At 37.3% G+C, this 27,244-nt stretch overlaps 1 protein-coding gene across 1 annotated transcript in view; it reads right to left on the reverse strand.

Moving 5' to 3' along the window:
- The window catches only part of LOC117289100 (calbindin-32-like), a 47,878-nt gene that overhangs the window by 4,720 nt on the left and 15,914 nt on the right, over positions 1-27,244 (reverse strand). The window contains exons 4-8 of the mRNA XM_033770062.1: positions 5,463-5,549; positions 4,841-4,897; positions 4,138-4,209; positions 2,956-3,011; positions 1,248-1,270 (exon numbers count right to left, since the gene is read on the reverse strand). Coding sequence (XP_033625953.1) covers positions 1,249-1,270; positions 2,956-3,011; positions 4,138-4,209; positions 4,841-4,897; positions 5,463-5,549 — 294 coding nt within the window. The 3' untranslated portion in view covers position 1,248. The remainder of the gene's footprint in view (positions 1-1,247; positions 1,271-2,955; positions 3,012-4,137; positions 4,210-4,840; positions 4,898-5,462; positions 5,550-27,244) is intronic.

Below are 27,244 nucleotides of genomic sequence, written 5' to 3' on the forward strand. Positions count from 1 at the left end.
AAATGCAAATGTGATATATATATATGTTTGTGTGATCCGCTCAATATAAAATCTAATTTATATTTATGATTCATGTATCATCTGATCAGTAGTTTGAAGTTATTTTAAATGCAAATTGAATCAAGATTATGGTGTTGTTTGTTTTCTTCAGAAATAGCAGCCTCATCTTAATTCCAATTTAACATTTTATTGAAGTTCTGACTTAATTGCAAATTGCAAAAATGGCAAAACTGATTTACATAATGTGATTGAGTTGAAGGGAAAAGGTGCCAATCAGTGGATGGTTTACGTTGTTCTAACTCAATTTGTTGAAATGGTTTTAAATTTAATCAATTGCTGTATATGACACACCTCATTTGATGAGGCATGTTAGTGTTAAATATAAAGAACATCATGCTGTTGAATTCCAATGGATAGTATTATTTGCGTCTAATGGGCCTTAACCTGCGCTTTCAATATAGACTGGGCCCAATTTCATGGCTCTGCTTACCGCCGAATTTATGCGCTAGCCTTGTACGCGTAGAATGCCTAGTAACATGGAGTAGGCACGCGCACCAAAATTCGCCGCTAACCCGTGAAATACGCTTGCCGTAAGCACATAATTTCCTGCTTCCGTAAGCGCCGATTTTGTGCTTAGGGTAAGCAAGGCCATGAAATTGGGCCCAGATCGTGTACATTCCATTGCCCGATTTCATAGAGCTGCTTCAGCACAACAAAGATGCTAAGCACAACAAAATGACTACCATAATAAGGTTACAGGCCAAACTGCCATGTCACATGTACCTTTCGTGTATCCAGCTCATTTCTGCTCAGCGGAGGGTTGCTGAGAAATTAATTTGCTTAAGCAAGGCGATCCCTCGCAGGCAAGATACCAAGCTGGTCAACATTTGACATTTTGCTTCAGAATTGCCCCCCCCCCCAAAAAAAAAAAAAAAAAAAAAATAATAATAATAATAATAATAATAATAATAATAATAATAATAATAATAATAAAAAATAAAAAAATCAATTAATAAATGAAAAACTAAAAAAATCGGCCAATAATGTACATGATCTGTACAAATATTTATCCATATCAAAAGTTAATAAGAACAGTGCAGTCTACATGTTATTTTCTTCCCTTCGGTTGTGTACAAATTGTGCGTGCAGGAAATCCATGCTCTGTACAATGGTCATTTTATCAGGATACATGATGTACCAGCTAAGAAACCTAAATTGAGCAAAATGATATGATTACAAAGTCTTACCTTATTCTTTAATTGAGAAAAACCTGCAGAAAATAATAAGAGGAAAATAAGATTTTTAGACTCGAAATCAAGTTCGTGGAAATTACTTCTTTCTCAACAACTACTCCACTTCATAGGGAGCTGTTTTTCACAATGGTGTATACCATCAACCTCTCCCCATTACTCGTAATCAAGAAAGGTTTTATTATAATAATTACTACGGGTATACCAATAGTGTCCACTGCCTTTAAACAAGCACGGTCGTGTGCATGTATGTATGGTGTGATTATGCCAACAAAACAATCTTCTCATTCGGTCGAGAATATTATTTATTATTTATGTTTTCGCCCGAGGGAGCTGGATCATCACATCATCGTCTTGGCACAGTATTAAAGGGTCACTGCTACTAGTTCATTTTCCTGAAAACTTATCAGATATGATCTTAAAGCTTCTGGGTCTGAGAATTTCCGGCTCATTGTTAATCCGGGTCAGAATTGTTCCGGGGTGCTTGACTAAATTATCGGTCAGTTTGACCCGGAATTTGTGTCAGAATTACACAGAAATGAGGTAGAATGAAAAACAGTTCAAGTTGAACACAGTTCATTGCTCGTTACCGAGCAAGTTTTAATGCTAACAATTATTTTGGGTAACTACCAACATACATTTACCATGCTGCCACCAGTTCCCTATCTATTACAGTGATTGAATGTTGTACACTCGTTAAAAAAACAAAAAAATCAAATACTATTCCCCCACCCAGCCTCGGTTTGGTTACATTGACTTGAATGGAAGAAAATCAAGATGGCCGCACCATGATGTATAGTGTCCAGTGCCTTTAAGATGTTTGATTGAATATGACCAAAGGTTTGAATAATTCATTATGAATAATAATGTGATGCAATTCAAGGACTACAGGTGTAACATCATGGCTATGACTTAACGCCATGACACACTGCATGTCATGTAGTATCAGATTCCCCAAGTCTCTAGTCTTTAACTCTTGCTTTGTTCCTGTATTATTTATAGTTGCACGTTCCAGTACACTTTTTTATGACACGTGTCTAGTTTGCTTTCATTTCACGATTCGACACTGAACTTCTTCAATGATTAAAACAGCAAAATAGTTGATACACATCAGCAAGTGCAATTGGAACCTTAAATTAACTAGACACTACTGGTAATTAATCAAAATAATTATTAGCATAAAAACCTACTTGATAAAACAACAACGGAGAGCTGTTGGTATCACAAAACATTGTGAAAACAACTTTCTCTGAAATAACGTAGTTTTTGAGAAATATATAATTTTCACTCAACTATTTGAATCTTAGATTGGGCCGAAGCCCTTTATAGGCACCTGAAGACACACACATTTTGTGCACCTGTATTTTTCATTCAGTTTTATTTTGCAACTTTGATGATTTAGTCTAAGATGACACAGTTTTGTTAATGTTTGAATTATATGTTGGCACACATCAAGTAAGCGTCATGCTGTTTGACATTGCCAAAGGTATCTAGTCCTTCGGTTCGACAATGAATTCATGGTGTGATTAAGACAGCTATGCACCAGCAATGGCATTTTATCAACTTAAACCCAATACATTCACACAGCCTCCAATAAAATTACCAGTCGGAATTTTTTTTGTAGACATTCATAAGCAAGCAGCATTGATTCATTGTTTATACAAATCATTTGACATGGCTAAATTCTTTAGAATATCTTACTTACTTTTTCATTTCTTCTCGTTCCAGCTTTTTATCGTCATTTGAATCCAACATTTTGAGCTACAAAACATACAAACAATCAGGAAATGAATTAAGTTCTCAGTTTGTTAAATAACTATAAAATTTTCTTCAAGTTATGGTTGATTGCGTAAAAAAACAAAGGGAGGGAACGTAATATAATCACATTTCAAAGCAGTGCATTTGGTTAAACGTTTTAGTTGGTGGCAATAAAAACACCCGTATTCGATTACATGTAACGTTTTCCGCTTGCACAAAAACAAACGACATAATAATCTTTACCAAAAAGAAACACAGTGGAACATTACAAACAAAATTTATATTCGACAGATATTAATAATAATTAAACAAAGTACCATACAATAATTATAATGAATAGGAGAGGCTGTTTGAATCAGCCAGCTATTGAGGGAAACAGTGGTACAGAAGCAATAAACAAAGTCTCCATGTGAAAAGAAAGAGGCTGAATGCACAATATCCGGTACTGGGTTTAAACATATACAGAAAATTCAAAATGAAATATTTAAGGGCGAATATGTTATTAGGAACTGCGAGAAGCAGAACGGAGTTATAGAAAGCTGATAAATATCAATTAATGGTTGCTAATTCAATAATTTTATGCAGTTCTTATTTCAAAGAAGAAGTTTCAGCTCTCCAAGAAGTGGAGTTTCAGAACACAACGAGAAGTAGATAGATTATTCGTAGTATTATAACAAAATTACCGTGACTAGATGATAACACTGATAATTTTATGATGCAGATGATATAATGCGTACTCACAGGTCAGTCTAAAACACAGTGATCCGCCAGGGACATTTTTTATATCTCACGTTGTCCCTAAAGTCTAGTAATAGCCAGGACTGCATTTCAATCTAAAATCTATTTAGGGGACAACAAATGCAATCAGAGTTTAGCTGCACCGTTATGTTAGCTACTCTTCCCTGGCCTCCGGGATGTCAAACAGACAGTTATGAGTAAGTGTGTAGCATCTTAGGAAAATAACACCTCCCACAGGGCTCCATTTTGGGGCGGGAGAGAGAAATTCATCACACCCAAGGGCAGAGTCACTCTGGTTAAGTTGACCAAACAACTATTATAGTTAAAACGTCTATCTGCAGAGAAAGAACACTAAAGTGGTGGATTTGTGGGTCTCGCTTCTACTACTTACAAGAGCTGCAGTATATTTTTCCAATGTGGCGTCGTTGAGTTTCTTTTCTTTCAGGACCTCTTTTAGAAAACTCTGAGAACAAACGAGAAACATCGTCAACATGTTTATAAGCGAAATTCATAAAACATGGTGTTTAAGACACTGTGGGCACTATAGTAATTGTCAGAGATCAGTATTCTCACTTTGTCTATATCAACACAGTATAACATAACAAACCTGTGAACATTAATTTAGCTCAATTGGTCGTCGCAGTTGCGAACGTTTATTTCAACTGTTTCCATTAAATTGAACCATCTGGTTGAGCATTTATGTAATAGTGTTACAAACATGAGCTATTTTGTTTTTGCTTTGCATTAATGGCTCTCCATAGTTTCCCCAACCTCGGTAGGCGAAAACTCGTGCGGTGACGTTGCAATAGAAAAATCTCTTCAAGTGAAACAAAAAGACAATGGTACACAGTTGTGTTTGAGAGGGGAAACATTTGCGTGCAGCAGGAAATCTTTAGTTGACTAGGTACATTGTAAATTGATAGTCATGTACTTTACCCACAGACAAGATAAATCAATGCTTATTACTATCCCCAATGCAAAAAAAAAACAGACATTCATTTCAAATCACCGGCTTTAACGCTATTCATTGATGAATAAAAGAGCCGGAGTTACTGAGAATTTAGCAAAATGTTAATGGCACACAATGTGTTTACCTTGAGCTCGGCCGTGTCAATGTAGCCGTTTTGGTCGTTGTCGTACGTCTGCCATATCTAAACGTAATTCAAAGGAAGACAGTTAGCATAGTTCATACAAAAATACACAATAAATAAATAACAGTTAGATGGTTAGTCAGGTATGGTTGTGGTGGAGGAATGCATTGTTCATGCATGGGATGTGTCTGCCCCCCCCCCCCCCCTCCCCATATTATGCTTTCATAAGTGAGCGCACCAGTTTACAAAAGAATTTCCGTCCCTGAAATTCGTTATAAGAGTTTCAGAGATTCACATAACACAATGGAGATTCAAAATGGGGGAGGGGTGGTGGAAACCAGTCTTCGATTCGAGCACATCATTTTATTAAGGCTAACAAACGATGGGAACATAGGGGAAATAATTGGGGGAATAATGCCTTTCATGATGACCATACAATGACATCGTCTGACTGTATGCCAAGTACCACACTCCAGTATCACAAAGCACAATTCAAGATCGCATAGCTAGCCGTAATGCAGGGGTGTGTGTCATCATTGTCAACTAACAAATCAATGATTTTGTCCACTATTGCTGGTAAATAAGGTTGGGATATATTGCAAGTATTCATTTGTGCACCACTAACCTTGTCGAAATCTGCTCTTGACAATTGGGCATCCTGGGTCTTCAGGATCAGCATAAAGTTCTCTTCTGGTTTTAGGATTTCAGCCAACTGCAGAAACGAAAAAGAAAAACATACCTTAAGTATTAAGACATTATTAAAGGCAGTGGAGACGGTTGGTAATTACTCAAAATAATTATCAGCATAAAACCGAACTTAATAACGAGTTATGGGGAGAGGTTGATAGAACATTGTGAGAAACGGCTCCCTCCGGTGTGAAATAGTTTTCGAATTTGATTTCGAAACTCAGATTTAGAATTTGAAGTCTCGAAATCAACCATCTAAAAGCACACAACTTCGTAGGAAAAGGGAGTTTTCTTTCATTATTATCTCGAAAACTTCAATATTGAGCTCAGTTTTTCCCAGGTTTGTTATTTTATGCACATGTTGAGATACACGAAGTGAGAAGACTTGTTTTTGACAAGTACCAATAGTGTCCAGTGTATTTAAGACAAGGGAAATAATTAAATGTATCAACAGCCTTGTGTAATTTACATGGTTAAAAGTAACACCACGTCACTTAATAAGAATCTTTTAAGATTCTTATTAATTAAAATAATAGTAATTGAAAACTTATAGAGCGCACATATCCATCAAAGTGCTCTCGGCGCTAAAAACAAACAAACAATCGCATTCTAAGTGTTTCAAATAACCAACACTAACAGATAAACTATAACAAAACAATCATGTGTAAACTTTATCAACTGAAGAAAAACATCAGTTCAGTACCTCTGTAAAATTCCCAGAAAGACACACTTTGATTACAATTGCAATATTTTCAACATTCACTTGAATTCACTTGAATGTTAATGATCGAAGATTAAATCAACTGATGAACGCGAGAGGCAGATTTTCGGGGTGGGAAATTACATCATACCGCGGGACGAAGAGATCGGCAGAGGATCCCAGCTCATAACTTAGTTTGCATATTGTATATCTAACACTTTCTGCGCCCATGGGCTCATGTTTAATACGTTTTGCTGGAGGGGAGGGAGTGCTTATAACGGGAGGAGATAACTGATTGCTAATTAGATGTTGAATTTATTTTCTTCATCAGGGCAGTGTGAGGCTGGACTGGTGGCCGTTGTTGTCTTCCGGACCCTTTCAAGAAGGGGCTAGTTATTCGTGAGTGCTGAATAGTAATCGCAAGATACGGTTTGCAGATGACCATAGCCTTAAGCTTAAGATGACCACGGTATCCTGCCGAACCTCTTCGACTCGACTATTATTAGACACTGGACACTACTGGTAATTGTCAAAGACCAGTCTTCTCACTTGGTGTATCTCAACATTTGTATGCAGAAAATAACAAACATGTGAAAAACTGAGCTCAATTGGTCGTCGAAGTTGCGAGATAATAATGAAAGAAAACACCCTTGTCACGCGAACTGTGTGCTTTTTTAGATGGTCGATTTCGAGAGCTCAATTATTTATAAATCTGAGGTCTCGAAATAAAAATTCGTGGAAAATTACCTCTATCTCGAAAACTACGTCACTTCAGAGAAAGCCGTTTCTCACAATGTTTTATACTAATAATCTCTCCTCATTACTCATTACCTAGTAAGGTTTTATGCTAATAATTATTTTGGGTAATTACCAAAAGTGTCCACTGTCTTTAACTACAACCTCCCCTCCGGTATGAATACTAAAGAAAAACATTGAATTGGTAATGAGGTAACGAAATGTACTCACTTCTTTCCACCTTATACAGTAGTAGTTTGTTAATTATTATTTTGATGTAAGGTATCGGGGCATCATTCCAAAAGCTGATAAGACAACAACTTTGATTTTTTTTTTTTTTTTTTTAAAGAAAAATACCAAATTTAAAGAAGACAAAAATAATAACCAAAGTTAATAGTGGGGCACCGGTCATCAATGTGTAACATTCTGATATATATTTTGAAAGTATCAATCTATTTATAATTATTAAAACAATTCCCCATCCACCATATACCCCAGCCCGTCCCCTTGCTCTGCCGTCCCCCTTTTCCCTCCTCAAGGATAATACCGGATTGTCATGCTTGGCTTGAATGACGTCACTAGATCCTTCCAATCAGATAGGAAGGATTTATACAATCCAATTTGATTAGTTCTCGTGTATTAAGTCCCTCGATTCGCTGAGCTGGGCATAAACCCCTGGGTGACCCTTACGGCAGATGTCAGATTAAATGGCGCCAATCTTTAAAGAGAGGCTCCCTGCTCTGTGATGCACTCCTGTTGCGATACATAGCAAGTTCGTATATATACGAACTTGCTATGTATATATGAGAGTTGGGATGGGTTTAATAATAAGTCTCTAACCTCAAGTTAAAATTGTGTATAATTATTATCTAAGCTGAAACCCTTCCCGTTCCCCCCCCCAAAAAAAAAATAAATAAATAAAAATAAAAAAGTCCATCGATGCCACATTTGGATCAATTGTGGACCAGGGGCCGATTTCACAAAGCAATACAATTCATCACAAGACACATTTTCAGTACTACCATAGTGATTTGTATTGTGACATCACACTACGATTGATTTGCAGTTAAGATCAATCTTGACTCTTTGTGAAATCGGCCCCTAGTTTGTAAAATATTCCTGAACCGTTCGATGGCGTTTGCGGAGGGGTGTGGGATGGGGGGGGGGGACTTTCTTCTGGCACAACACTTCATCCAGATGTGTGTTTGAACCTGATAAACACAAATCCGCAGCCAACTATTAGAATGCCACTCAGCTAAGTTTAAAACAAAAAACGTTATGAAAATTTGCGCCTTAAAACAGAATTTGGACAGCCTCTTAAAAAAACAATGACATACAATAATAAATACAAAACGAATATAATTACAACAGTACATGCTGTTCTAAATTTGCCAAGATTTACTGAGTTCATTTTCCTTTTCTCATTCCAATACAACCCTTTAAAGCAACCATAATGTACTCACTATAATTCATAAAATCAAACGCAGTTTGTCCATTGTTGTCTGCTTGAAACAAAGTGACATGAACATAATATTGCTGACTGTGCGCTTTTGTGCTTTCCGATTCACTTGCAGTAACTTACAAATACTAATTTCAATCAACTGATGGGCCGTATGCTGACGTCACTAGGGAGCCGATACTATAGTGTCACAAAACAAAACTCACACAGGGCCTACAATGAAAACTGCACACTGTTGAGGTGTATTGCCTTTAAAGGCAGTGGACACTATTGGTAATTACTCAAAATAATTATTAGCATAAAACCTTTATTGGTGACGAGTAATGTGGAGAGGTTGATGGTATAAAACATTGTGAGAACAGCTCACTCTGAAGTGTCATAGTTTTAGAGAAAGAAGCAATTTTCCACGAATTTAATTTCGAGACCTCAGATTTAAAACTTGAGGTATCGAGATCAACCATCTAAACGCACACAACTTCGTGTGACAAGGGTGTTTTTTCTTTCATTATTATCTCGCAAGTTCGATGACCGATTGAGCTCAAATTTTCACAGGTTTGTTTTTGTATGCATAGTATTGAGATACACCAACTGTGGAGGCTAGTTTTTGACAATTACCAATAGTGTCCACTGCCTTTAACCTTATTAGAGGTGCCACTGATTTAATGATGCGCCTTCGTCGCCTACCTGACTTGAAAGATTGAATACATTTTAACGAGTTGCCACCGCACCCTTATCTTTAATTAAAACCGTGACCGCATTCTTGAAGGAATGCAAAATCACTGCTGGATAGGGTTGCTGGATTTCGTTTGGAGATATATTTACACAAAGAGAAGTAAAGGCTCAAAGAAATTGACAATACATCCTTAGTTTTGGGAGGTTGATATAATTTCCATCATCTCAGTAAAAAAAAATAAAAAAAATAACACAATAATTCTTCTAGAGTTACTTTTAGCAATGCTTGCTGCACTGTATACTCAATACTTTCCCGAGTCCTGTGAACAAAAATATCACAGCAAGTTACTCGGGTGGAATTCGAACCCACGGCCCTTGCAATTCTAGAGCAGTGTCTTACCAACTAGACTACCGAGGTTGTCCGGTAGCTAGAGGCAGTTCGCATCTTATGCTTTGGCAGCGGGTACCTCATTCTTGCAAACAGAAGCCTTCATCATTTCCAAAATGTATACAGACCGCAATGTGTGGTATGGTTGAGTTTGTGAATGGTGATGGTCTAGCATTAATATTGATTACGTTCAGAGGAATGGCATTTCCCCCCCCCCCCCGTATCAGATTTTGTGTGGCAGCAATTTCTAGGAAATTGATATTTATATTTTGAGGGGCCTGTCATGACGTACATCCTTTAAATTCCTACAAAATCGAATATGACAAGGGCTGGAAGGACATTGGGTTTGACCCAATACCGTTGGTGTAAATTGTTCATTGTGTTGTACGGTAGACATGTTAACCAATGAGCACGTCATGTAACTGTATTTACACATTGTGCATTTACGAGCTTTTAACTTTAAACAACATTGCGATATTCTACATAACAGATTGTATGTTCTTCTATTAAAAAATGCTTTATTTGGATAAATTCATCTTTCAAAATTATCTTGTTCACTCAGGATTTTCAAGATTATCTTATAATTATTATATATTAATGGGTCAATTATCTAAGTGGGAGTATGTTCCACCAGAGGTGTTAAGAAGAGCGAGGGAACGGCAGCTGTCAGGCTAGCCGTCCCTAGAGGGCTTGGCCGTGAACCCACGACAGTGTTCGGAACCAACTGGCCGACGTCATGTGAGTTGTACTCGGCAGCTGTTTTTTTTTGTTTTCGTTTTTTCGCTTTAACAGTTCGCCTCATTTGCAAAACCGAATCTTCGCATACAGTGCGTGGGATTAATCATGCATGATCATGCATTTATTTAATTCGAATCGATGGGTGTTTGCAGCTTTAATGGCAGCGTGCAAACTGCTGCTATGGGGTGTCAATGTGTTAATTAAAATGAATACACACCTTCGAATATATTAAGAGAGTACTTCGGACTTTTTCGAAGTGATGGCTGAGGTGCGTGCCGATACTGTTAGTTTGTTTTCATAACAATCAATGGATGTGTCACTTTCGTTGTGTTAAAGGCACTGGACACTATAGGTAATTGTCAAAGACTAGCCTTCACAGTTGGTGTATCTCAACATGTGCATAAAATAACTAACCTGTGAAAATTTAGGCGCAATCGGTCATCGAAGGGCAACTGCAACAATTTTCACACGTTTGTTATTTAATGCAGATGTTGAGATACACCAAGTGAGAAGAGTGGTTTTTGACAATTACCAATAGTGTCCGTGTCTTTAATAAGCTGATAAGTTGAAGTTTTGGAATTAGATATCAATTATCTACCCACCGAAGCTGTATATGAATAGATCGTCTTGGTATCCTTTGAAAAGCGTAATAATACTATTTCATGTTATAAAACAAACGGGGTGAGGGTGGCACCGGAGATTATTTGTAGTCAAAATAGAACAGTTGGCATGACTTTTAAGGCAAGCTATAGGTCAGGCGTATCATAAACGAATTCAGTCCCTGGAGCAGGTGGGGACGTGCCTTTGCCACTAGTTTAATAATTATTTATACTTTGGATGTTATGTCCTACTTATGCGATAAATTGCAGTAGTGCTTTGATGATATCGCATAAAAAATAAACTGCAGGTACAGAATTGAAATCAATACTATAACAACACAATTACGGGTTATTTAGTACTTTAGTAAGTTTCCCCATGGTGTGATTAGATAATAGTTGTATAGAATTGTAACTTGATAAGGCTGCGGTCATTAATTTTTGTTTTTGATAATGGGTAATTTACCTTGGAAACAAATTGTGTCTATCTAGTAAATGGCTATAACGCTAGAACGATGACTTTTAAAAGGTTAATGATATGCCTTTGGAAATGAAATAATGCACTACTGTTTTGTGTTTTTTTTCCAGGTTTTATTCAAGTTTTAAGTTAAGCAACATTTTAAAACAGGGCTGTCAAATCTGAATGAGACATAATTGGAAAATAGATATTGGGTCTGTTGATTGTTTATTTGTTCATTGTACTGACATGGACATCACACCTTTGTATGTCTCGCTAAAGTTATAGGTGTGAGTACCTTATCGTGTTCTACCAATGAAAAAAGAAATGGAAAAGAAAAAAAACATCGGCTCTATTCTCAAATAAAGTAAAAACAAAACCTGTTATCTTGTGTAATTTCAGCACATCAATATAATTACGTGCAATTCATTATCTTGTTCAGTGATCGCCTATAATATTCTTGTAAACATGAATTGAGCAGCTTGCAAAAAACTCACGAACCAATTCCGTGTTTTTAAAAAAGCCCACAGAGATACTTGTTTCAGGTTAGCAAATCAATATTGTGTACAGTGTTGCACTTGTTTTAGTATATGTCGCCCAAATTAATCTTCCTGTCAACCTGACATTAACATCTTGCAAAATGCTCGCCAATCCCCCGCAGTTAAAAAAAAATTCCCCTCAGAACCTGTGTAGTCACACAGCGGTGCGTGTAAGTCCTGCTGCTAAGAACACATTCTCTGACAGCTTAGAGGTTCCTAAGTATCCTATAAAAGCTAAGACAATATTTGGGCAGTACCGTCTTCTTTAAATCCAAAACAGATTTAACAGAAATAACACACTTGAGTGTATGAGGATGCACGTTTAGATCGTGTTCGGAATAGAATTCGCTTCTTGGGGATATTTTATTTTTGTAGTCCTCGATCACTTTTCCATTATCTTTCTTGTTTTCTAAAAGGGTTAAAGGGAAGGTAGACGTTTGGTAATTACTCAAAAACATATATCAACTTAAAAACCGACTCGTTAACGAGCATTGGAGAGCTGTTGATAGTATAAAACATTGTGGGGAACGACTCCCTCTGAATTAATCAACGTAGTTTTTGAGAAAGGGGTAATTTCTCACTAAAATAATAGAGACTTCTAGCAAGAAGTATTTTATTCCTATCTGAAAGCACACAAATTCGTCCAACAAGGGTGTTTTTCTGTCATCAGTTTCTCGGAACTTCGATGACCAGTTGAGCCCAAATTTTCACAGGCTTGTTATTTTATGGTTATGATGGGATACATCAAGTAAGACGATTGGTCTTTGACAATTACCAAACGTGTACCTTTTCTTTAAAGCCGCTCTTGGCGTGTGTCTATAGCGCTGTGTGGATTACGTTTCCTTCGGGCCCCCTTCAGAGAAATGCTAAAAATTGATTTTCCGTTGGATGATTATGTATCGGTTGCTGCGGACGTAAAGCTGGGAGGTCATTGATACCAAAATGTTTTCAGCTTTTCTATTCGTAGGTCTAACGATTACCTATTGGTTACAGTCGTTCAATGCAATTAGGGTTTATTTGTTTCAGAACCCCCAAATAGTGATTATTTTATTGTGAATGGATCTGGGTACATAATGCCTGTAATCACGACGCCCTTGATCATCTTCAGATCAACAAATGAATCTAATATATCGATATCCAGTAGTAATTTAATTCATGTACTTTGCTTTGATCCTAAAAACTTAATCAAGCAGGGTTACAAATTGAGATTGGTAAACATTTCCAAAGCAATCCCTGGATGGGCATTGTCGTAATATAGATATGCAAAATAGATGCTTTTATACCAGCCTTGACCGCATCTCGAGTGCAATATGCATTGTTTACACAATAATACTAATGAATACTGTATACATTTTTATTGTCATCGTGTACAGCTAGCTCTCATCAATGTCAAGTAAAATACTGCCAATGGTATGTCGTGATAGACATTGACGCACACTACAAAATAATTATAATATTGTTACAAATTACATTTCAAAGAGTTGAAACCAACGGTTCTTTTCAGAACCACCCCAACTCATAAGAGATAGTCATTAAATGGTGTTACCGCAAACCTTTCTATATAAATACATTTTGGTATAGATTTCCCTTGTGTGAATATATATAAGCTTCACAATCATCTTGTTGCTTCCTTGTTACTTAATCATGGTTGGTATATGTAGGGCAACATATCTACAGATCAAAGTATGTATTTGCTTTGGTTGTCCCTTGCCCGACTGGGGTATATTGTCTTGTATTTTGTGTTGTACTGTTATGGCAGATAAAATAATAATATTAATAATAATGATAATAATATAAAACGGATCAGAAAGAACGCATACTAAATTATTGTGTGGTTTTCAATCTGATTTGTTTACACAGGGCTGAATTGAGTCTCATGAGCAAGGGCATTTTACTGTTTGGTAAGGGATCACAAAGTGAGGATACCTGCTTTGGTTAGTACCTGCTTTGGTTAGTACGAGTCAGTGCCTTTAAGGTTGGTGAAAGTAAAAACAGTTTCGGTCGGTGTTTTCCCTCAAAAAACTAAAAACTAAACATAGACACATGTTATTTTGTTTCATACATCTATTGAAAGATATTGGATTGGAATGAATTTACTCTTTCTAGAAAAGAAAACAATAACGTGTCCCTTTACCACTTTAAGATTCTCTGACGTAATTGCACGATCTTAATGAACGATTCTTAATGTCTATACCATCATGTCACTTAAGCGAGTCGAATGAAATCGACCAGCTCAAGCGACTCGGGTCTGACTGGCTTCCTACGTTAAAATATTAATTATATCCAAAAATAAATGTCAACTTATGCGTTAAATATATGACTTTAACTGAAGTAAGTAAGGAGATTATCTTTATACGAAGAGTGCAATGTTTTAAAGCTGAACATTAAACGTATTAATTGTTTTTTGTTTTTCACTGAAAATTTTCCCCGGCGAAAAAAAAGCCTTGTTTTCTTCATGCATTTGTAATAAAGTGATGTCACCTCTCTGTTTGAACTAATCGTTCAACACACTTTGAGGTTTGCAACTTTGTATAGTAATGTAGTCATTCTTCCACTTTAGATGGAATAATTTTAGCCATGTGAAATAGACATTTAATTTAGCAGAAAATAGATTTCTGGGGGGGGGGGGGGGAGACACACAATGCTGTTGTTCGAAAAAGTGCCGTTGAAGCGAATTGTTTGTATTTAATTATTGCCCGTTTTAGTTGCATGGCAAGATTGAAGACTAACTTACATCTGTAATTGTCAGTGAAGTTGAATTAGGCCTACTATTTTGAGGAGCTGTCAATTCTGAATTTGCAGTTTGCCGAAAGTGAATGGGAAAACATTTTCTTTGATACAACTTCAAATGGTTGTAATCGCCTGTATAAACCGCATGTAATTTTCAATTAATTAGTTAATACATTTTATTGATTAACAAGAGTTTGTTTTTATTAATAATGTGCGATCAGCTTCTGACAACACACGCCTAACCGAAAACCCAACCATCAGAACACTCTCATCTGCTCACAACCGGACTTTCTCCTTAATTGCTCCGCGAATATGGAACAACCTCAAAGTATGCATCAGAAATTGTAAATATTTGCAATTGTTTAAAAAATCTCTCAAAACTCACTTGTATCAGATGTAATTTGCTGTATTTTGTATTTTGCATTAGTCTTGCTCTTTCCAGCGCTTTGATCTTGATGTAAAGGCGCTTTATAAATATTTAGTTGTATGTAAGTATGTATGTATATGTATGTATGTATGTATGTGATTAACTTTGCTTTGTTATTATTTGTATAAAAATTAATAATTGTTCTTGTATATTTATTATTTTGTTTACGCCAAATGTTGTTCATTCTCAAATTCAAGCAAGTCTGAATGGCTTAAGATATAAAGCAATCATAATTACAAACGCATGCATCAGCTGAAGCTACAGCGCCACATTCCGTGTATAATAAATAAAGATATACGTCAATTGCCAGAGACACGACGGTGCCGTCCGTGTGAGAAAAACCCTCCCTACCTACTCATTAATCCCCACCTGTTTCTTAAGACAGTCTTTTATTAATACGTCCTATTATTATCATTATGTCTCCGTAACGGATATTACACAGGTGTTCCCGTCAGTTTATAATACATTATTGATTTGGAAGGGCCTTGTCTTCTACATTATGTCTCGGGTGACGTTTCCATAACCGCATCCTTACTATTAGATTATACTTATATTATGGGCGTATAGAACATAGGTCGGGGGGGGGGGAATGCGTTTTATATTTGTGTATGCCTCCATTTTGTTTTCATATGGGTGAGTTGCCACACCATTACGCTCTTTAATTACCAATTCTGGTGTAAAACAGGTTCACCGGTAATTTTTCAAGCAAATATGTATTTCGATGTCATTACTACGTATTTAAATTCAAACGCATCCCCCCCGACGCCCTTAAACTAGGGTCAATGATTAGTAATGCATTCATTTTCGTTTTCGTGTACACACGTTTTCGTTTGTCTCATTTTAAGATTCGTTTATGACATTCTATTTCATCTATAGGCATTTGCGACTACACTTTGACCATTCGTAAGTTGAATTTAAATAATACCAGTAATTACCGCTAATGTCCACTGTCTTTAAAGATTATGAACTTCAAAAATGCTTTTGATCTTACAATTTACATAGTAGTGGTTCAATGTCATTTACTCACACACAAAGATTCCCTTGGATTGTCTGTAATTATATGTTAGGTAGACTTCTGGTTTTGTTTATTCATTTTGTTGCGATGTTCAAAGTGCATGATAATTCCCTCGATCCTACAATCTAAAATCACCCATTTATCATTCCCGATTCCCGAGTGTTATCAGCTTCTCTCGCGAGGAGCTTCATTTATGCCAAAAAAAGAAGTTCGCTCAAATTTCGATACACAAAACAGAAATACGTAGTGTACCTTTTACAAAGAGACCAATATTATGTCAAGTTAACTTAAAGGCAGTGGACACTATTGTAAATTACTCAAAATAATTATTGGCATAAAACCTATCTTGGTGACGAGTAATGGGGAGATGTTGATGGTAGCAATAGTTTGTCTAAACAAAGGTAGCGAGCCATATCACAGCATTAATTAACCACTGGGTTCCGCGTATGAATTCGGTATGAATGAACTGGTTGATAATTACAATGGAGTTCCCGGTGAGGATGTCAAGTGAAGTGAATTATTCATACTGTGAATGATATGCTAAATACAGGAGCATGTCAACCATGGGACTTTGCATTTCTCAAGGGGTTGAGGTGGGATACGGAGGGCGGTTATTCTTTATTTTTTCAACAAGACCTTCCGAGATTCGCACCCGTCCACCCAACTTGGTTATTCATGCAGTGATGGCTGAGCTATCACGCAGCTGGGGATGGCAAGACGTATAACCCCGGCCAGAAAGAGGATGAGGAAGGCAAGGGAAAGATACAATCTTGGAATAATTTACAATACAATGTGATCAATTGGTAAAGGCTCGTTGTGTCTAGCCCCCGTCTCTCTCTTCCCCTATTTGCCTATATTCCATTCGCATGACCCAACCAGTGCATATTTCAAAGGAGCACAAAAAAAAGGTCTGCTTAGCAGAAATGAGCAGAACACCAGTCACAAACTGCGTATGTGACATAGAAGTTTGGCTGGTAACCTTATTTTAGTAAACACAATTATTGTGTTAAGCTTGAGGTACTCTTCGTGCTTAAGTAGCTCTAACAAATTGGGCCCAGTATGTTTATTAGATTAACGCCCAAACGGATCGTGCCGTTCGTACAGCATTAATTGTGTATTCGCTGAGACGCATAGAAATGGTAGTTGTAATGAAAGGTAAACCGAACTACACGTGAATGAGCAGCCTAGTTTTCTTTAATTTAATTGTATGTTCTTTGCTATCTAACTCAATTAGAGATCGATCGAGAACCATTTGAAGGTAGGGTTGTACGTAAGAAGAAGGTTTATATTTAAAGGCACCGGACACTATTGGTAATTACTCGAAATATTATTAGAACCTCACTTGGTAAAGAGTAAAGTAGGGAGAGGTTGATAATAAAAAACATAGTTTTCGAGAAATCGAGGTTTATTGTTTGCTGAATAACGAGTTCTTCATTTGGCAACTTACAAATCGGCATTGTACACGATATATGCCCGCATACTTGTTCCTACCCACCCCGAACCGAATCACTGACCCCTGTTTATTGACACCCCCTAAAATGACGTATGGCACGGTCCAGTTTGGGGTATCAACCATGACATATTAAGACCTGACCAGTGTCTAAGATGTGGTTCGGAAAATGAATTATCAAAACTGGTCAGCATGTGCCGACAACGGCCATCTTAGCAATTTAAAAAAAGGTAATAAGGTAGGAGGGAGGTCTGTCTTCTCTCGTCAGAATAAGATAAAAACGCACGTTCTGGCAGAAGCTATTTTAGGATCTATACACGACCCTCAGAGTTCGTCAGCAGATAATTGTTTTCAGCGAAACATCTCCAGAGGGTCACACGAGGTGTCAATATGATTTACAAGAAGGTGGAAGGAATAACTGTGTGTCATGCCCGCACCACCCACCCTCAAATAACAAATTAAAAATATCATAATAATTATCTCTCCCGCTACCCTTTTCGAGGATGGTGTTTCAAATGCCATTGTCGTATGCAAGTATACTATTGTTTACATTGAGGCCTGGTTAGCTCTGTATACACAGAAAGGAAAGTAAGGTAAGGTTAAAGGCAGTGGACACTTTTGCTAACTACTCAAAATAATTATTAGCATAAAACCTTACTTTGTGACAGGTAATGGGGTAGGTTGATAGTATAAAACATTGTGAGAAATGCCTCCCTCTGAAGTGGCATAGTTTTCGAGAAAGAAGTAATTTTCCACGAATTTGATTTCGAGACCTCAGATTAAGAATTTGGGGTTACGAAATCAACCATCTAAAAGAGCACATAACTTTGTGTGACAGGGGTGTTGTTTTCGTTTATTTTTATCTCGCAACCTCGACGACCAATTGTGCTTTAATTGTCACAGGTTTGTTATTTTAAGCATATGTTGAGATACGCTAAGTGAGAAGGTTCGTCTTTGACAATTACCAATAGTGTACAGTGTCATTAACAAACACTAACTGTTTAATTTTTTGTCTAAAAGCTTACCGAAGTAAGTCTCCGTTTAGTCTCGAAAACTGTGGCACTTCAGGGGAGCCGTTTCTCACAATGTTGTATACCACCAACCTCTCCCCATTATCTCTTCACCAAGAAAGGTTTTATGCCATTAATTATTTTGAGTAATTGCCAATAGTGTCCACAGCCTTTAATGTGGATTGTTACAAACGACATTATGAGCAATGCATGCTGAAATTGTGCATTGGATTTCAGTATTTTCTCTTGACTCAAACAACGGATCGAACCAAAACTTCACAGGTTTGCTATTCTATGCATACGTTTAAACACACACACAAATGAACAAATTAATTTCTGTGACTTGTCGTCTCCACCAAAGGGGTAGGGCCAATACAAAAAAGGGGTGGGGCAATACAACATATTAACGAAACGTTAATAGGAATTGAATGATTTCATGGTGAGGTACCAATGTATATTTGGTTTGCGGTAACATGATGTGTGTATCTACGTGCCAGGTAGAGTTTGTTCTTAGTGAACTGTCTTGCTTTATTCTACAACCAGGGAGTAGATGTTCAGGGTTCGGGAGACTTCTAAGTTCTAAAGAACTGTACTGCCTTTAAATTTTACCCGGGCGGATGGTATTGCACACAGGCGGGGACTACCGCGGAGTCAGTTATTAAATTGGTCTCAACGTTTCGACTAGCTTGCTCTGGTCGTCGTCAGGAGACTGAGGAGGTATTACAGAAGAGTGGGCTTCAGTTGGTTCAGTGGACAGAGTGCAAGTCAATCAATGCAAAATGTTGTTGTAAAAAGGATGTTCAGTTCAATTGTAATTAATAAATAACATTGAAAACCCAATTTCGCTTTTATTAACTGGAACAACAATTTGTATTTAAAGAGTGTGTTTTCCTTTCGCTCTTCAAGCCCATGAGTTGATGAAATCGTAATGTACTCAGACGTCCGCTGCGGTCCAAGGTGCCCCCTGCATACGCGTCACTCGCAGTTCTATAATCTACTTACACATGCAAGGCTGCCCGTTAGTCAATGTCACCCAAGACCGACCACGGTATATAAATTGTATTTAGCTCCGATGACATCGGTTGCCAGAAACCAGCGGACCGTTAGACCGTGGCCTGAGACCGATGAAGAGTTTGTTTTTCTCCTTGACAAGTATCACGGATAATGATAAGGACAAGGGGAAGCCAGACGAAGGAGAAGACCGCTGACCAAAAAAGAATGTGTTAAAATGTTTCCCTCTTTTAGTGAGTAACGTGCGTAATAAGTGGACAGTGTTATCCTTTGCCTGTCTGAGAGAGGCCGCAAAAGAGGCCACATGAGGGCACTGCTGGAAACAAGAGACAACGCGGGGACTGAATCTTTCCGAAAGACCCACCTCGTGTGTATGATATAGGCCTACTTTTAACCGTCATATACCGAATGTTTCAATAATTTACTACCACAACAAGGGCATGTTACCTTTTACTGAGACATGTTAAGGTTTAAGAAGTCTATCGGTGAATGAATGGCAAATCCCTCCCGTTATTCAGTTCTCTCACCACCCCCAAATAAATGAATTGAATTAATGCACAACTTAACTACATATCAACCTTGCAAATGCTGTTATTATTCAAAAGAACTAAATTGTTGGCACGAACAAAGACAAATGGTTGACTTTGGCGGGAGTTGAACCAACGACATGCGATTTAAAATGAAGAAGACATTCAGAAGACATTCAACCAGTAACTGCCGTGTAGCCAGAGACCACACCCACGTTTATGATGCGACTTGTAAAGTAGCAGTGGAAGGACATTTTTATCATTTCAGATATCAACTAATAAATAACCAGGGTATTACACATGACTCGCGATTGAACAAAGACAAACCGACTAGAGCTGGATTCGAACCAAAGGTCTCTGGGATGAATTCATGATTTGACGTCGGCAAAAGAATATCCCATCATAAGGATGAGTGCTGGAAGTTAACGTTGGCACCTAAGACAGTCGTATCTAGGCTGGGTTAATTATGTAATTTATATAGTTTTTATATTGATTGTGTACACTTGTATTATGGCCAGTGGTTGTCAAGTTTCCATGTTCTGTTCACGTGGACAATAAAATAAATCTAATCTAATCTAATCGAATCTAATCTAATATGTATCCTTGGTCTGTTCACGATTGGATAATCTCCATTGGGTTGGAATGTACCTGGTGCTCAAGGACCTTGGAGTTTATCATTCCTTTTCTTTATTATTAACTTGACACATACAACGGCCATGAATTTGACTCTACTTTGACACACCATAATGACGTTTTAGTTCTTAGTGTACTTATTGGTCATTGCTAAACAAAGACGCACATGGTTCATTGTAACCATCCTTGTGGAAATAATATTTTAACGTTGGGCACAACTTCATGGACTGACTTAAAGGCAGCGGACACTATTGGTAATTACTCAAAATAATTATTGGTATACAACCTTACTTGGTAACGAGTAATGGGGAGAGGTTAATAGTATAACACACTATGAGAAACGGCTCCCTCTGAAGTGCCATGGTTTTCGAGTGAGAAGTAATTTTCCACGAATTTGATTTCGAGACTTCAGACTAAGAATTTGAGGTCTTGAAATCAACCAACTACACGCACACAAATTCGTGTGACAATGGTGTTTTTTTTCTTTCATTATTATCTCACAAGTTCGATAACCGATTGAGCTCAAATTTACACAGGTTTGTTATTTTATGGATATGTTGAGATACACCAACTGTGAAGGCTAGTCTTAGACAATTACCAATAGTGTCCACTGCCTTTAATGAATAGAAATGGTAATGACCCGGAACGAACTGCATTTGTCTAATGTCTAAGTCTAATGCTCATCTTAGTGTGCACTTCCTGTGTTTTTATAAATCAGCTCTTTTTTCGCGAATCTCTTATGATCAAATAATATAAATAAAAAGACGTAAACAAAATACAATAACAGTTGGACAGTTTGTCTCTTTGATCAAGGATTACTTACGTTAAAATGAACAATATTATTATTGCAATCTTGGCAGTTATGAATGGAGTAGATAAGTCTGCGTTAATATATTACTACGGTTAAAAAAACAAATTCACATCAAATGTCGGAACTTCAAACTGATGAAGATTTCATCATACAATTAAACTACTTCATAATAGAAACCTTTTTAGAAAATGCATGTGCGTGTACGCACTGTGACAGACGAGACTGTAACACGTGGTTTAATGTGCTACATTTGGACAACAAAATGGTGTCTATAGACACCACGTGACCAACGAAAACTGGTGCCGCTCATCCATGGCAATTTGTTTCAGTACATCAACATTGCCACGGTATATATGAGGATTGTTTTCTTCAAAATTTATTCAAAAATGGAAATCCTTGGAAGTCAGAGAGAAACAAATTGATGGTGATAATTCTGTGCTACAGAAGAAAAAATTGCCACCCTTCGCAGTTTAACATAAATCTCTGATAAGCGGTTTCTTCAAAATGTTTTTTTGTTAGGCATTATTTTCTTCTTTCCATTTCCCCACCCATTAAAGACACTGGACACTAATGGTAATTGTCAAAGACCAGTCTTCTCACTTGGTGTATCTCAACATTATGCACAAATAACAAACCCGTGAAAATGTGTGAGCTCAATTGGTCGTCGAAGTTGCGGGATAATAATAAACGAAAAAACACCCTTGTCACACGAGGTTGTGTGCTTTCGAATTATGCTTTATTTCGAGCCCTCAAATTCAAAATTTGAGGTCTTAGAAATCGAATTCATGGAAAATTACGTCTTTCTCGAAAGTTACGTCACTTCAGAGGGAGCCGTTTCTCATAATGATTTATACCATCAACCGCACCCCATTACTCGTTACCAAAGTATTGTGCTAATAAATATGTTGAATATTAATTACTAATAGTGTCCACTGCCTTTAACAGTTTTCCTACATTTGTATACACACATTATTCATTTGAAGCGACCAGTCTTTAGAATTCATCCAAGGAGTTTTTTATTTTATTTTTGTTTTGTCCCTTGGTCTCCATAAAAACAAGATACCGACAATAAGCATCTTTCCACATTCGTCTTTGCACTTCCACACTGACATGTAAGTGGAATGAGGAATGTGCACTTCTTCCATCCACGGTCTGTCTGATATGCGTGAACATTGAAGGGAAGTTTTTATGACATGTCGGTTGGTTGGTTAGTTCGGGCATAATTGCTCCGTCGCCAACTGGAATAGAAAGACAACCGATGGCCTTGAGGTAAGAAGCAAGATGCAGAATGTCGTTTGGCTGAGTATCCTCCTGGTAGCCTTTCTCCTTTAGTGATTGCTTCGACTCTTTTTAAATTCCTGTTGTATTGAAATGTATTGTACTGATTGTGATTACTGTAAGATATGGTGAATGTTTTCTATCTGTTAATGTAGTTATTAATTATTGCGCTTTTTCAAGCAGTTTGAGGCTTTGCATAAGATACTTAATTGCTTTTTTTATTTATTAGTATGTTAAACATTATTTTTACGAATACGAAATCACAAAGATCCATGTAAATATCTTTCGAGTGCCGTCGGTACGAACAACGATTTGCAAACGGATTCCATAGAAACAATATAATGTTTAAAGACCCCCAATATGACTTTGATTAGAGCTGGAAAAACCCCAAGCTCACAAATTAAATGAATAATTCCGTATACTTGAGGTAACCAATCGGTTATTCTCTTGACTCAATCATGAAGTATTCACTGCATATAGACGCAATACATTTCAAATGAGCCATCCTCTTCAAGAGAAAAGGAAGTCTTCTAGATGAATACAGAAGACGCCGCTATCCCAGTAGACGTACATACAAAAAAGCCACTTAAGAGACCATGCTATGTTTAAATTGCATCAGTCCGATACCTGCGGGACTAACGATGAATCTGTTTCTTCACTTGCTCGCCTTGCATCTACTTCATGCATGTGAATAGTTAAAGGCAAATAGCACGGTCGTTTGTTTTAATCAAATGTCTCCATTATTATGTTTAAAATAGTTAAACTTATAAAAAAGAAAATTAAAGGTGGTAGCATTTTGGAGATATCGCCAAAATCTGTCCAGGCAGGAACAATATTAATCCGTGGAATACACAAACAAATTATTGTTTTGAATACCTTTCTTTAAAAAAAGTATTTCGTATGAGAAAAGAATAACTCCTCAAAATGTTAGTATAATTGCAGTGAGTATACCATTTGCAGTGATTATCCCAAGCCGTGACACTTGTGTCCTTAAGCACGACACTTTACCATTCCTTCGGATGGGACGTAAAGCCGTTGGTCCCATGTGTTGTGTAACACATGTAAAATAACCCAGTGCACTTATCGAAATGAGAAGGGGTTCGCCCACGTGTTCTTGGTTGTGGCTGCTTTATGCGCCGTAGCACCTTGTAAACCCTTATAAGTGCTACATAATTGGGTCCTAGAATCCATCACTGCAATAACCCTGACAGTTTGAATATACTCAGCGCCTTGAATCGTGCGCTATATAAAACTTCGATATATTATATCATTATTATTATTATTATTACCGAATAGCGATGTTGGTCATTATTTCGTAACTACCAAAAGTATACCTTCCTTTCAAATGCATGATGTAGTGTGAGATTGGGAAAAGTATATAAATGACGTGTGGACATTATTTTCTTCAAATTAATTTGAAATCCTAATGTGGGACATTTTTCCTGCACGTGGTGGTTTACTATTGGTTTTAAATATCCCGGGGTATTGAGTACATGCATAGACTGCGTGGTATCAAATTATTAAACGTGGTCTTGAATTGGAAATACTGTATACCGATTTAACAACAGTTTTGTTTTGATTTAAAGTGATGTGTGAAAACACGTTTTCCTGGGTAACACCTTATTTCATTTTGACATTGAATTGCCCATTGATTTATAAATCGATTAAACTAAAGCTTGAAAAACTTAGTTGTAATATGAATATTTCTTTATCTTGGTTTGTATACCACGTACACCAAACGTGCGATAATCACTGTTCACTCATTGATTATAATTATTTCATTGTTTGCTTTTTGTGTGTAATTAGCATTTTGTTTAAAACACAGTGTGCCCATGTTTGTTTAGACAAACAAACGACTGACATGTGATGAGACTACTACTTATTGTACATGGAAGGACACGTCTATATCCAGCATATGTTTATGTGAATGAACCTTTGTCAGGAACCACTGTTTCGGCAGCCGCTTAATATTTATTTGCCAATCTGAAACACCGTCCAAAGGATGCACGATTGTAACTGTCCTAGCTAGATCCTAAACCAAACAGTTGCACTGGACACTGGACACTGGACACTATTGGTAATTTTCAAAGACTAGCCTTGACAGTTGGTGTATCTCAACATTATGAATAAAATGACTAACCTGTTAACATTTGAGCTCAATCGGTCGTCGAAGTTGCGCGATAATAATGAAAGACAAATACACCCTTGTCACACGAAGTTGTGTGCTTTCAGATGATTAATTTTGGGACCTCAAATTCTCGAAATCAAATTCGTAAACATTTACTTCTTTCTGGAAAACTAATCCACTTCAGAGGGAGCCGTTTCTCAGAATGTTTTCTAATATCAACCTCTCCCCATTACTGGTTATTCCAAGTAAGGTTTTATGCTAATAATTATGTTGAGTAATTACCAATAGTGTCCACTGGCTTTAAGGTGACGAAACGAATTGAATGCGACATGACAAAATGGTGGTCGTTCATATTAACGTGGTCGTTATAGCGAAACGATGTATATCGTTATTTATAGCGGCGTTTATGATCAGACCGGCTCATATTGCAGCACGCTCACGCAGTCTTAGGTCGCTAATCCCTGTACGCCAAGCAAGGCGTGTATAAAACACGCTAATGTAATTACAGTCAATCATCTGTGAGGCAGTAAAGTAAACCCATAAACCTGATATAAATATAATGAGATGACACATTGGGGTGTCTTGAGACGTCTAGCCCCCCGTCAGTTAATTACTTCAAATCTACAAGGTTTTTAGGGCCACTTTCGCTTGAAACGTAGTTATCGATGATCACCTGGCAAATGAGTTCAAGCAGTAATTAAACTAAAGTAGAATAAACAGCAGTAACTCAATAATTGTCATTGAGATTTTTCTAGCGACTCCATAGTTAATTTATATTGACATGACATGACTCGGTTGTAATGACCGAGGATGGTTGTTGGTCCGAACCCATTGTAATCAAAGTGTCATTCGTATCAAAGTAAAAAGAGAGAGAGGGAGAAATGCAAATATAAACAGCAGAACAAATAAAGGGCTGGTGATTACCACGGTAAATTACAAGTTGTCAAGTTGTGTTTAGAAACAGCCCGTGGCGTTGATGTGCATGTCTGAGCAGAACCATGTAGGGGGGGCCGGCCTGGGGTGTTCGACGTGTATTCCTACGGCGCCATGATGGGAGCATCTGTGCTGCATTTTATACATAATTCTGCCATTGGAGATGTGCAACGCCACACACTGTGCACTTTGTTGTGTTACAAAGACACTAATATTTATAATGTTATATTACTGTCAGTAACTTTTGTGTATCTTGTGTTTGACAAACAAGCTTTGTGTGTGCATCATTGAAACAGCGATCGTTCATTTATACTCTGGTTAAAGGCAGTGGACACTATTGGTAATAATTGTCAAAGACTAGCCTTCACCGTTAGTGTATCTCAACATATGCATAATATAAGAAACCTGTGAAAATTTAGGCTCAATCGGTCATCAAACTTGCGAGATAATAATGAAAGAAAAAACACCATTGTCACGTATAGTTGTGTACGTTTAGATGGTTGATTTCGAGACCTCAAGTTCTAAACCTGAGGTCTCGATATCAAATTAGTGGAAAATTATTTCTTTCTCGAAAACTATGGCACTTCAGAGGGATTATTATTATTATTATTTTTTTTTTTTAACAACCCGTCTCCAGATCATGACAATATGTAGCCATACGTGTCACCACGACAGTGACAAACTCGTCACTACGACATTGACAACGCGTCACCGCGAAAAAATGACAACTCGTTACCACGACAGTGACAGCGGTCCACCAATACATTGACAACAAGTCATCAAGGAAGTGACAACACGTCATTATTTCTCTGACAATCAGCCACCTAGGAAATGACCGCACGTTACCGCATACCGAAGCTGCTGGTTCACTAATAACGAGCGACATGTCAGTTACTTAAAAGAATTACTATTGATTTCTTATTACCGCACTGCATGTTAAAATGGCAATCAAGCTTTCACTCTGCAAACTGCAGCCATTATATGATAATGGCGGTAAGTATTACGCTCACTAATTTAAACATGTCAATTAAATCTTTAACCGACCAATGTTTGCAACACTGCACATTACACTTAGTGCAGTTCAAGTAAAGTAGACTGAGTGCTATGTGTCTTGCTTTCTCACAATCTAACAAATTAAATGCCAATAACCAAAACGACAAAGAGCTACCCCTCATTATACGCTAGGCTTTTACTCCAGTCGGTTTCGAGCAGGGTTTTCATGTCAAGTGGTCATTTTTAACATGATAAACACATCTTGATGAGAAGTCTTCCGGGTTTAGTAATTAACTCAAATTGGGTCTAACGGGACATGACCCTTTCTTGGTTAGCATGACCCGAATCAGTGTCAAAAATTACCCAGGAATTGATCAAAATTACGCAAAATCCGCGTAAATTCCGATGTTTTACTCACTTTCCGGGTCAGCCTGATCCTTAATGGGTCAGACCCCCTGGGACACGGAATTAGGGTCAAATCTGACCAGGG

Source organism: Asterias rubens, chromosome 4 (genome assembly GCF_902459465.1).
Source record: "Asterias rubens chromosome 4, eAstRub1.3, whole genome shotgun sequence".
Lineage (NCBI taxonomy): Eukaryota > Metazoa > Echinodermata > Asteroidea > Forcipulatida > Asteriidae > Asterias > Asterias rubens.